Source organism: Typopeltis vanoorti, chromosome 25 (assembly GCF_054136105.1).
Source record: "Typopeltis vanoorti isolate ZY-2024b chromosome 25, IOZ_Tvanoo_1.0, whole genome shotgun sequence".
Lineage (NCBI taxonomy): Eukaryota > Metazoa > Arthropoda > Arachnida > Uropygi > Thelyphonidae > Typopeltis > Typopeltis vanoorti.
In genome coordinates, this window is record NC_143573.1 from 9,283,869 (window position 1) to 9,296,585 (window position 12,717).

Here is a 12,717-nt window from a genome sequence, read left to right on the forward strand (position 1 = left end):
TGTAGTTATGTATTTTTACTAGAAGTGTATATATGTTGTTTTAAGTTTTTATTAAATGTGTTTATTTTGTACTTGGTATTGAGTCAATGATTAGCTGGATTCTGAAAGAGGAAGTTAAAGTCATTGCACCAATTGGAGTGAACTCTTTGTGCAAATATAATAACATATAGGGACACTCGGAGTCAAAAATAAAAATAATTGTTAGTAAATGAAATATTATTTATAATACACATTATAAATAACAATGGCGCAGTCGCCTACAGGATAAATAAATTCATTAAATATTAACACCCTGACACCTCCCCCCCCCCCCAAGTTCCGGACTGGCAGGCCAGTTCTCCCTGAATTCTGAAGACTCTAATTTTAAAGACTCGAAAGGGTCCCCCTCCCAGCGCATACGCCACCCAACCCCTCCGAGTTCCGGACTGGTAGGCCAGTTCTCCTTGAATTCTGATGACTCGAATTTTGAAGACTCAACACTCAGGCTAGCCCCTGAGTTTCAAAACGTTTCAAATAACTTGCCAAAAACGTGACAAAAAAACCTACACACATCCTATTTTCAATTCCTTGATACTGCATTTTCTTTTCAAATTTCTTGCTTTATAATTATACTTATGATAAGAGCACAGCCTCAGAATATGAATTCATGATATTCAAATTATGAAAATGTTGAAATCATTTCCTTATGTTAATAAATATAAAATAAAAAAAATTTTCATTCAAATTAATACACATTTCAATGTATTTTCTAGAAGAGAATCTCTGAAAAAGAGTGATTATTTAATAAAAAATTTCTTACTTGAAAAAGAATGAAGATCAGTGCTAACTCATAAACGATGCTAAGACAGAAGACAAAGCGCCACAAAGCTATTAAGTTAAAAAAATAAATTATATGCACATTTAGCAATTATATCAATTAAAAAATTACATTATATACCTTACACTATCCTAAGATATACAAAAGTAATTTGCAAATTATCATCATTAACTCAATGTAATATAACTTTTAGCTTCTGTATGGATTTTTATTTGAAGTATAATCAATAAAATACAGAGAGAGAGATTGTCAAAATAATCATCTCTACAATTATAAATTTTCATAGCAAAAGATTAGTTAGCAGCTAATTGAGAGAGATGAAAAGTTTGTATTCTAAATTGTGGTTTGCACATTTTTGTCAAAATAATCATCTCTACAATTATAAATTTTCTTAGCAAAAGATTGGTTATCTGCTAGTTGAGAGAGATGAAAAGTTTGTATTCTAAATTGTGGTTTGCACATTTTTCAAACTTTTCATTACTGCAGAAAATACCAAGTTCTGCTTTTCAGCATATAACAAAAACATTAAATGCATAATATACTTCATACAGTAATATTCAGAAGCACAGAACTAAAATTCAAGTACTCTACTGAGAGTGTTTCTGACAACTATACAAAAATGTATAAACACCTTACTTCTGTTTGATAATTCTGGTTTAAACAAAATAACAGCAAATTAAGTCTCCTTTATAAGACTATTACACTTTTTTTTTTTTTTTATAATCTTTGTCAGGTAGCTTTATTTTATCCTCTTACATGTTTCGCCAATCCTTTTCTATTGGCATCCTCAGGGAATACAAACTAGTAAGCTAAACTGAAGGTTACAGACTAGGTTATAACTGATAATTCCAATTCATACAAAAAATTGGTATTGTGCGTGTCTCGTTAACGTGATTTATTCGTTATGGTTCATTACGTAATTGTTATGAAAGTTCATTTCTTTGATGTTTAATGATCTGATAAAAGTTTTCCAAATTTCTGGTAAAATTAGACCTTGATTCTTGTTTAGGTTTTCAGTTTTACGGGCGACTGTAGCTGCTTCTTTAAAGGTTCTTGAATGGTAGTTATCTTCTATGTATGGCATAAGGCTCTTATCCCACTCAATATGATGGTTAGTAGAGGCAAAGTGGCATGAAAGGCCTGAAATGTCTTGTCTGTTATTTCTGACATATCCTATGTGTTCTTTCTTTCTCGTTTCAAAGCTTCTAGAGGTCTGACCTACGTAACTAATACCACATGAGCAAGGTATATTATATACTCCAGAGTACTTTTAGAATGGGTGAGGATCTTTCGGTGATCTTAAAAATTTCCGAATAGTGTTGATTGGTTTGAATGCCACTCTGATCTTATGCGGTTTTAAAAGATTAGCTAATTTTTTGGAAATGTTGCTGACAAAAGGAATCGTAATTGTACTGATGTATTGGACGTCATCACGTTGTTGATGTGGTATATCAGTAAAGAGAATCTTGTTATAGAGTCTTTTTGGGTAAAATAAAGCTACTTGACAAAGATTATAAAAAAAGTGTAATAGTCTTATGAATAATTGTCAAGAAAAAATTCAACACAATAAGTCTCCTTTATTTCTTTTAAAACAAAACTTTAACCAGTCTCAGTCCCTAATCTTTTGTTGACATCTCTCCTAATTCTTCTCAGTATGCACAGAACAGATATTTTCTTAGGAACCACTTCATGAGAAACAGCATATTCTATAGAGTATGCTTTTTTTTTTCTGATACAAAGTGGCTACTAATACATTTCAACATATTAAATTTCAGGCAACCTGACAAAGTGAAGGAACTATAATGTAGCAAAACTGACTGCTATGCAATAAAACTTCATATCAAGGACTACTCATAATGAGTGAAGCCTTATCACTAAACAAATCAATTTTAATAGCATACTCTATCTTCACTTTATATAAAAAAAAGCAAACCTGCATCTCCTTTGCATAATCATCTTAGAACTTGTTAACATTTTTTATTTTTGAATTGTAGAATATCAAACTAGTGCCTATGCAGTATTTGCAGATTCTGTTGAGTTATTTTTGTTTTCAGTTTGTTATGGTTTCCCACCCCTAACTGTTTTTTGGTGCAATACTATGCTCTTATCTTACTTATACCCAAAAGATTCCTATGTACTGGAACTGGCTGAAGGCCAACACTAAGGCACAGAGTATCAGAGAATAAGACTATCCAGACAGCTACATACTCTGTAAATGGAGTCAGGGAATTTTACACACACAAGTATATAACATATACTTATGTGTATTCATACATAAGTATATAACATACTGATGATTGAAAAAATTACAGCAAAACTACATCAAATGCATCTCTACAGTCCTGTTGTCTTAAGGTGTTCTTGTGTTGGGGTTTTACCATCATGTTCTGGATGCTAATATAGGTTGCAGATGGGTCTTCCAGATTCTTAGAATTACTAATCCAGCATTCTTGTTGAGAATATGATGATGAATCAGCATCTCACACACACTTCCCTGAATTTTCCACTTTCCAAAAATTCAAGGAAATGTGTGAGATGCTGATTCATCATCCTAATCTCAACAAGAATGATGGATTAGTAATTCCAAGAATCTGGAAAACCCACATAGCATTCAGAACATGATGGCAGAACCCCAATGTAGTTACACTGTATTTTTTTTTTAATCATTGATATGTTATCACACTTATGTATATAAAAAAAATTTATTGATTTTATTTTTGGCTTGTTTTTTATTTGTTTTATTATTTTTTTTTTCACCAGAGGTCTAGCTAACATAAACGACTAACAAAGCAGTTAGATTTAGCTTGCATTTGTTTTAGTGTCATGTAGCTTGTGTCCCGTTCATTTTCCTGATGATGGTGGTGATCTCAATATAAAGGTCAAAATGTCGAGTGTTATTTGCTTAATTATAATTAATTGCTCTAACAAGTTTTTTTTCCCATAAATCTATACAATGAATGTTGACCACCATGTAACCTTGAAAAAAAGAATATGCAATTTACTCATCACAAATTCGTTGAAACCAAATACTTTATTATGGCAAATTTTATTTCCAACAGTATAATGCCTATGGGAATTTGGCCAGAACGTGTTGGCAGATTGCTATGGTGAGAGCCAACTGTTACCCTTTCCCCAACACCCTCTTGCTAATGTAGATAAAACGGGCATGGAATAAATTGTTGAAATCAGATGAACAATGCAAATAGCAGTGTCTGAGTCATTTTATTTTCTTCTCATTCCTTTAAACCCTGATTCTCCATGGTTCAATTATAGAGACTGTTGGGAGTCTTGAATAATAGAAAAAATAACGATATTCCAAACGTAGTGAAAACACTTAAACAATGCAATCTGTAGAGATGTCTGCAGAGAAATAGATCCCTTCACTCAAATCTAAATGGGATGACTTCAGATAATGTCAGAAAGCTATATTCCAACTTGATCAAAATCAGTTGACTGATATAACTGTAGGGGTATGTATGTAAGTCGAAAACCCCGACACAACCCTCTGCTTTCATTTTTGCCTGACTGTGCTGAAATTTTCATGAAGGAATAAACAACATAAGAAAATAACTATATTCCACATAGTATTTTAGAAAAAAATTCCATATTTGAATGCCATGATCTGCAGATGTGATGGCAAAGTGACTTCATGTATCATAAACATTGTGTTTTTTTTAATTTATTTATTTTTATCCTTTTGACATAAAGCATGCCAGAGAACTGAAACAATGTAAATAAAATGAACTAATGATTAGCTTGAAGCTTTCTCTTCAAATTTTACTCATCAACTAAAAATACTCACTAGTTGCAGATGAGTAGGCCAACTTTTTTCAACCCCTATACACACATACTTTTCTTATATTTACAATGTTTAGGTTCTTCTAGTTTTAGAATATATATGCATCCAAAATTGGTTTTAATATCAGAAATTTCCAATAGTTTTTTTTCACTGCTCTAAAAATACAAATCTGATTATTTTAACTTGGTTTAATTATATCTGGTTTTTATCTAACTGATGGATTTAAGATAAATTACATCATTTTCCCTATATGAATTTACAAAATTCCACCAATCTTTATGATGCCATCCAATTATCTATAGTAATTATTTTAAAAGATATATTCTTCATACTGTAAAATTTCTGAAAAAAACTCACAATGCTCCTAAAATTATTTAAAGTGGGAAAGAAAAAGTTAAGCTATTTTTGTCAAAGGAGTTGCTCTTTGTTAACAACTAAGCTAAAAAAAAGTTAAAGTTAAATAAGGTTTTAATTAAACGATATTAATTTATATACCAGTGTAAAATTTTTAAAGGTATAGATGGTAAAAATTTGACACAAGACATGATCAGGGCTGGGCAGTATACAATTAAAAGTGATGATCACAAGATATCAACAACTGAGGACAAAAATACATTTGGATACATTTATGACTTGATAAAGTAAAAAAGTTAGTTTGAAAGAGTGTTAGCTCTTCATTGTACTTACTTCATTTACTCTTATTCCTAATTTAGTACAATGAGAAAAATATACAGTATCTTAGCAGTACCAATGTTATATGGATCTTTTCCTTTAATGTTACATGGTGATCAGCATTCATTTCAGTAAATTATGGAGACTACAACTGTATTAGGAACAATTAATTTCCTGACTTGTGACATTCATATTAAGGTCATCATCCAGTGTGTGTGTGTGTGTGTGTGTGTGTGTGTGTGTGTGTGTGTGTGTACACACACACCAGATGTATATATACAAAGACAAGCTATATATTACATTTCAAACAGTATGCCAAAGTGACAATGATTTGATCAATTTTGATCAACCAGCTGTTATTCTACTGGCTGGTGGATCAAATCATTGTCGCTTTGGCATACTGTTTAAAATGTAATATAGCTTGTCTTTGTATGTGTACACTCCAGATGATGACCTTAACGTGAATGTTGAAATATCAGAAAATTAAAGCAATTATTTCTAACAAGGCAAAATCTCAGTGGGTGAAACATAATCTATGATAAATATTCACAGTTCATACACAATTATTCACCTAGAAAACAAAAGGAAAAAAATAAAAAATTGGGCTGCCTTAAAAAAAAAAATTATTATTAGACTGAAGAATAAGACCAAACAAGTCTGTATACATGATTAGTGTTATGCAAAGTTTAAAGATGTGATTTGAATAGCTGATAGTAAGTTTTCAATGAGATCAATATTTTAATTTTATACTTAATACTTGCAATGTTTCCTAATTCCTGTTTCCTTCAGTTCTTTCATTTCCTTCTATTTCTCTGATAACGTGAATGCAGTTATAATGTCTTCTTCTTTGGTGCATCAATCTGAAAATTGGTAAATATAGCAGCACATCACAACATCCTGTCTTGCGACTTCCTTTTTATCTCTTCATAACTCTTAGCGCCAGTTAGCATCATTATGTTATTTATATATGAAATTCTTGGTCTCAGTTATAATGTGCACCACAATAATTATATTTGTTGATAACATTATGCTAAATTAGTGATATTTTTCAAATTATATTCCAGAAAAAAAAAAGTCCCCCTCAAATTATGGATCCAGTTGATCTCGCTTCAGTTCTCATGAAAAAGAATGAAGGTCAATCCTTCACCACATTGTAAAAGCCACCAAATTAACGAGCAACTACATCCTTTATTCTTCCACTCCAATTTCTTTGCCTACATTACCAGTGTCTAGAAACCTGCCAGGGAGAGGTTTGGTTGATCATGTGCAGTCGATACAGACATTCCCAGGGAATTTGTTCAGGTCAGGTGTTGAGGTCTACTCAGCAAATGTCACTGACACTATGGCTCTTACAGTTTGCAACTGTGTGGGCTACTTTTTTTCCTCTTATCATTTGCAGGAATGCACCAAAGAAACTGTTCTTTTCCTTTATATAAATCTCTTTCCTTCATATACGAGGGTGGTCTGAAAGGTTCTCGACTTAACAATGAAAAAACGAATTTATAATTTCAAAATTATTTTTATTTTTCAACATAATCTCCCTTAAGACTAAATTCATTTATTCCAGCGATGCTCCAGTGCCATTATCCTGTCCCTATAGTGGTTCTCAGTAAGATCTACATTAATACCACTCTACAGCTGCAATCACCTCTTGATTCAAAGAAAAACATGACCAGTGAGAAAGTGTTTTAGTTTTGGAAAGACATAGCAGATGCCTTAATTTTCCTATTGCCAAAACACCTTTATAGGCAAGTGCATTGTCCTGATGAAAGATGATTTTTTCTTCTGCAAACTGGGTCTTTTCTCACAAATTTTTTCACCTAGTCTGGTTAAAAGATTGGAATAATATTCCCTGGTTATTGTTTTACAAGATAACTGATAAACATTTGGGATGCCTTTAGCATCCCAAATGTTTTATTCTTGTTAAAACACTCTAAGCACTTTCAGAGTTTTCATGGAAGTGAGTTTTTGATCTGCTGTGAGCAAAGATGGGTGCCATGCTTGCTCACAGCAGATCAAAAACATGCAAAGCTTTTTCATTTGCAATTCTTCATGCAAAATATATCCTACACATTCTTTTGAAATGCATATAGTCTAAGCAATTTCATGCACTTTGACTTGCCGGTTCAATACCGTATCATGTACTTGATCAATGATTTCTGGTGTTGGTATACTTTTTGGACGTCCTTCACGTGGATCGTCTTCAAGGCTGATGTGGCCATGTTTAAACTCGGTAGCCAATTTCTTAATTGTCGAAAAGGAAGGAGAAGAATGCGCATAAACTTTTATGAACTTCGAATGAATTTCTTTAGGCGTTAGACCTTCTTTTACAAAGAATTTTATAACCGCACGATACTCAATTTTATCTATTTCAAGGGATACAGACAATACTTTTGCTTCAGACAGTTGTATAAAACAAACTACTTGATAGAATGACTTGCAATTTCGAATGGAAGCTTATGACAGATGTACCAACTTAGAAAAAAAAATCTTGCCAATAGTGTTGCCATCTATGGTCGAGGCCAAGAACTTTTCAGACCACCCTTGTATTTCACCTAACTGGCATTTGTTATTCTTCCACTTTTCTCTAAGCCTATAAGAATATGAGTGAGTTTTATCTAGTCTTATTTTAAAGTGAAAAAAAATAAGACTACACTAAACTGAATATAAAATTATTTACAACTTTAAAACTACAAACCATGTAACTAATAGTCGTTTAGATGGGACAATGATGCTTAAAGAAACAAAGATAGGCAAAACAGTATTTTTAAGCAAAAATATTACAAATGAGAAAAAAAAAAATACATGTATAAGAAGAAGATCTTACAGAAGATCTTCTTCTTATACATCTTCTTCAAACCACTTCTAACCCACTGTCAACTATGATTTAGGAATGTTCATTTGTAACAAATGTAAAAGCCTTATTTCAACTAAGATTTTGGCAAATTGAAATGTAATGTAATCTATATAGCTGTTTAAACTGAATAAAGAAAATATTAACTAATCATAATAATAGAAATTGCAAACCAATCATTCACTACTATCTTACCAGGATGTGGTCGCTGGAAAGGACCATCAGGTATCTGAGTGACACCAAGAAGAAGAAAAACTAAAATACATGCCACCAGTCCTCTGAAATTAAATTTTCATTAAATATCACAAATTTCATATAACTAAGTTTTTACATATAATAAATGATGCCATGAATATTCTTGGATAAAAATTCAAATCAAATGCACATTTTCAGCAGAATATAGCATTAGAATGCCAATATTTTAATCACAAATAATTTTCAAACCAGACTGTTCATAATTATCGAAGACAACTATTCACCTATTCAGTAAGTGTGATTCAGTGACTGATCTTACTTCTTTTTTTTATTTATTTATTTTTTTTTATTATTATTTATGGAATTATGTAAAGAATAAACTATACACAACAGTTAATAGTCAAAAAATGCTGTAATTACAGTTACTTACTCTGAAAAGGTTGAAACATAAATTTTCTCAAAAATGAGTGCAAATGTATGTTTCATAAGTTCAATATATACCTAATATATATATATATGGAACTCATGGAGCTTCTTTCTCTTAATGTTACACAGTGATCATCATTCATTTTTCTAAAGTTATGAAGATCAGCATCATACTTTTCATGGATTTAGAACTACAAAGGCCTGTTCCGGCCTCAGAAGTCATCATTGAATTTCTTTAGAGAACATTCTGGTTTTCTTTTTCCTAACGGTTTGTAATTTAATACTTGTTTTGGTAATCTTTCTGTTTTCATTCTTTTGACGTGTTCCATCCATTTATGTTTACTTTTTTCCTACTACTGATTCCTGGTTCAGTTCTTTTATAATTTCTTCATTTTTTTTGATCAAACAGAGTATACTTTGCAGTTTTTTTTCATAAACTTCATTTCACCTATTAATCTTTGTCATTTTGTTTTATTGTCCAGATTTCACTTCCATACAATAGGACTGGTAGGGCTAATGTATTATATACTTTTAATCTAGTTTGTTTTTGATCTAGATTAGGTTTAAATACAGATTTAATTACACCTGTTATGTTTAAATATTTTGTAATTTTTAGGTTTATATCTTTTTCATTTTCATATGCAATCATACATCCTAGGTAGTTAAATGAATTTACCTGTTCTAAAATCTTTATCTATTACTACTTTAGTTCTTATTGGATCTTGTCCTTTAAAGGCCATCGTTTTTGATTTTTCTGTTGATATTATCATTTCATAATCTTTGGTTATTTCATTTAAATTTAAAATGTCTTTCTGTAAGTTATCTTCGGAATTTGTAATTATTATTCAATCATCAGCAAAAAGGAGTGTGTTTAAGTTTACAGAAGGAGAAAGTTTAATCCCTTGATGGGAATTTTTCATTCCATTTTATTATTATTTCATTTAAATAAAAATTAAAAAGAGTTGATTCAAGTGGACATCCCTGTGACTCCTTGGTTTATCTCTCTTGGATATGATAGTTCATAATTTAATCTTATTTGTATTTGATTATTTTCATATATACTTATGATAGCTTTTAGATTATTTGGTATTTTTCTTTCTTTTAATATGTTAAATAAAATACTTCTTTTGACTTTATCAAATACTTTTTCTAAGTCAATAAATACAATGTGTTTCTAAATTGTATTCTCTTTTATCAATTTTAGGCAAAAGGCTGGGTCTATACATGATCGTCCTTTTCTGCATCCATTTTAAATAACAAACTAATATAATATCCCTTCGGAATATTATATTAGTTTGTTATTTAAAATTCTGTTATATATTTTATAACAGGAATTCAGAATACTTATACCTCTATAGTTTTTAGGGTCATCTCTACTACATTTTTTAAAAACAAGGATTACTATTGCTTTTTGCCATTCTACTGGTAGGTTACTTGTTAAATATTATTTTTAAATAAAATCTAGGAGTCTTTCTTTAAACCTTATTCTTGCATATTTATATAATTCTGAACCTAATTTATCTTCTCAATCTCTATTTCAATTAGAAGATTACCTATTACTAACTTACTGATGATGCAAAGATATGGAGGGTAATCAGGAATGCAATTGATATGAAGTATCTGCAAAATGATTTGAATAGCTGCAACTGTGGATATGTGAAAATGGCTGTTAGTTCAATGTTTGTAAATGTCAAGTTATGCACCTTGGTGTAATGAGATATCTAATGTCATGTTATATTGGTCGGATTATGCTATAAGAAACTGATCAGGCTAGGGATCTCTGAGTTTAGTAAATAAGAAATTGAAGTTCAAAGGTCAAATAGCAAACATTACAAATACAACTCCAAGGATAATTGCAATACTGAAATATAAAGATAAGGAAGTCATTTTGCTTCAATGCTTTGATACAATTTAACTTGGACCACTATGAGCAGACCTCGTTTCTGTGGTGATGCTGCTAGAGTGAAGAGGGTGCAAAGAAGAGAGGTATAAATGATATCTGGATTGTGAGATACAGATTACAAAGACAAAATGAGAATTTGTGAACTGCAAACAAGAGAAATAGAAGGTAATATGTTTAAGACTTACAACTTTCTGAAAGGGTTATGCAGGATACCAGTAGATGGAATTTTTCAATTTATGGGGGGTGAGAAAGGATAAGAAAGCATCCATAGCAGTTGAGAATTAATACAGTGAAGGGGATGAAAGCTAGATTTTTCTCTCATGGAGTGGTGCACGACTGGAATGTAATGCCTTTGGAGGTTGTGAGTGCAGGCTGTGTGAATGAATTCAAAAGAAAGTTATGATAGCTGGTGTGGTATAGACTCCCTTGATGAGTTCTTGACTCCTGGAGGTCTCCCTTAATAATATTGCACATATGGACAAAATAGTTTAAAAGGATGCTTAGATATTAGATACTATGAGGATATACCGAAGCTTCGTGGGTTACAAAGTTTAGTTAACAGTTGGTAAAGAGAGCGTATAATAAAAACATAAGTTACCAAACAGGCTTTATAGGGTAAAATATTATTGTTTATAAAATGCAACAGATTTGATAGAAACATAAGTCACCAAGCAAACTTCAGAGAAATGTAGAAGAAATTTTATCACTACATGACAAGTAGAGAGAAAACAAAGAGTCACCCCTGGAAGTTGGGTAAGGATGTCATTAGAAAGGATAGGCTTACTATGCTAAGTCACTGGAATACATAGTGATGCCTGTCTAATAAATAATAATGATGATTATGTTAGCCTTCAGCATGTTCAGACGAGCTCTACATAGTGGATTTTCCCTAAATTTCATTTTTTAAAATAGCTATAAAGAACCATTTCATTTTAAAAGATATAAAATAAACTAAAAATTGTTATAATTTCCCAAATAAATATCAGCAATGTAATGAAATCATACCTTTTGGTGTTATACTCTGAATCTTTACTGAGAGGTTCAAAGAGGGCTACATGAACAAGCACACAAATCATTAGAAAAAGTACAGTGAGTGTATGTGCTCTCCTATTTAAAATAAATAAAAAATAAACTTCTTGTTTGATAATAATAATAAGAACAAAAATGTGTTAATATACTGTCATTTTTATCTAGTTATAGACAAAAATTTATCAAAAATATAGGCATGGAGAAAAAAAAAAAAATCTGATGCTGTGTCAATAACATCAGAAAAATTGCTATAAAGTTTTTTCTCTGTTTTGTAATCACTCATACAATAGTCATAATAAAGATTTGTAAAATCGGTTCGTTGTTTGCACCTTTGTAAAATTATATTATACTTTCTTATTTTTGTGTTGTTCAATATTCTATCTCATCTCGAATTTACTTTAACTTAAATACTCTACTCGTTACAGTCGTAACTCTGAGTATTTAAACTGTTGCTTGATTTAGTCACTTATATTTGATCCTTTTATTCAACTTTAATCCCCCCTTTCTCAAGGCCGTAACTGTTATTCATGTGCACGTAATTTTATAATTTGGGAATTTGCCTCAGGCTAGAGCTGAATTCCTTTGTTATAACAGCAAGCATATTTTTCAATATTCATCATCATACGTATCAAGGATTTAGGCCTATCATGGCCTGTTCTGGCCTTAGAAGTCATTGTTGAATTGTTTAAGAGGCCGTCCTGGTTTTCTTTTTCCTAATGGCTTGTACTTTAAGGCTTGTTTTGGTAATCTTTCTGTTTTCATTCTTTGAACGTGTTCCATCCATTTATGTTTATATTTTTTAATTTTTTCTATTACTGGTTCTTGGTTTAATTCTTTCATAATATCTTCGTTTCTTTTGTGATCAAATAGGGTATACTTTGCAGTTCTTCTCATAAACTTCATTTCTGCAGTTGTTAATCTTTGTTTGTCTTTTTGTTTTATTGTCCAGATTTCGCTTCCATACATTAAGACCGGTAAGGCTAATGTATTGTATACTTTTAGACTGGTTTGTTTTTGAACTA

General features: G+C 31.1%; 1 protein-coding gene across 2 annotated transcripts in view; it reads right to left on the reverse strand.

Moving 5' to 3' along the window:
- The window catches only part of LOC150092522 (phosphatidylserine synthase 2-like), a 227,124-nt gene that overhangs the window by 159,127 nt on the left and 55,280 nt on the right, over positions 1-12,717 (reverse strand). For both annotated transcript variants that reach the window (XM_090414516.1, XM_090414515.1), the window contains exons 3-5: positions 11,672-11,773; positions 8,338-8,420; positions 800-867 (exon numbers count right to left, since the gene is read on the reverse strand). In XM_090414516.1, the coding sequence (XP_090270642.1) occupies positions 800-867; positions 8,338-8,420; positions 11,672-11,773 (253 nt within the window). The remainder of the gene's footprint in view (positions 1-799; positions 868-8,337; positions 8,421-11,671; positions 11,774-12,717) is intronic.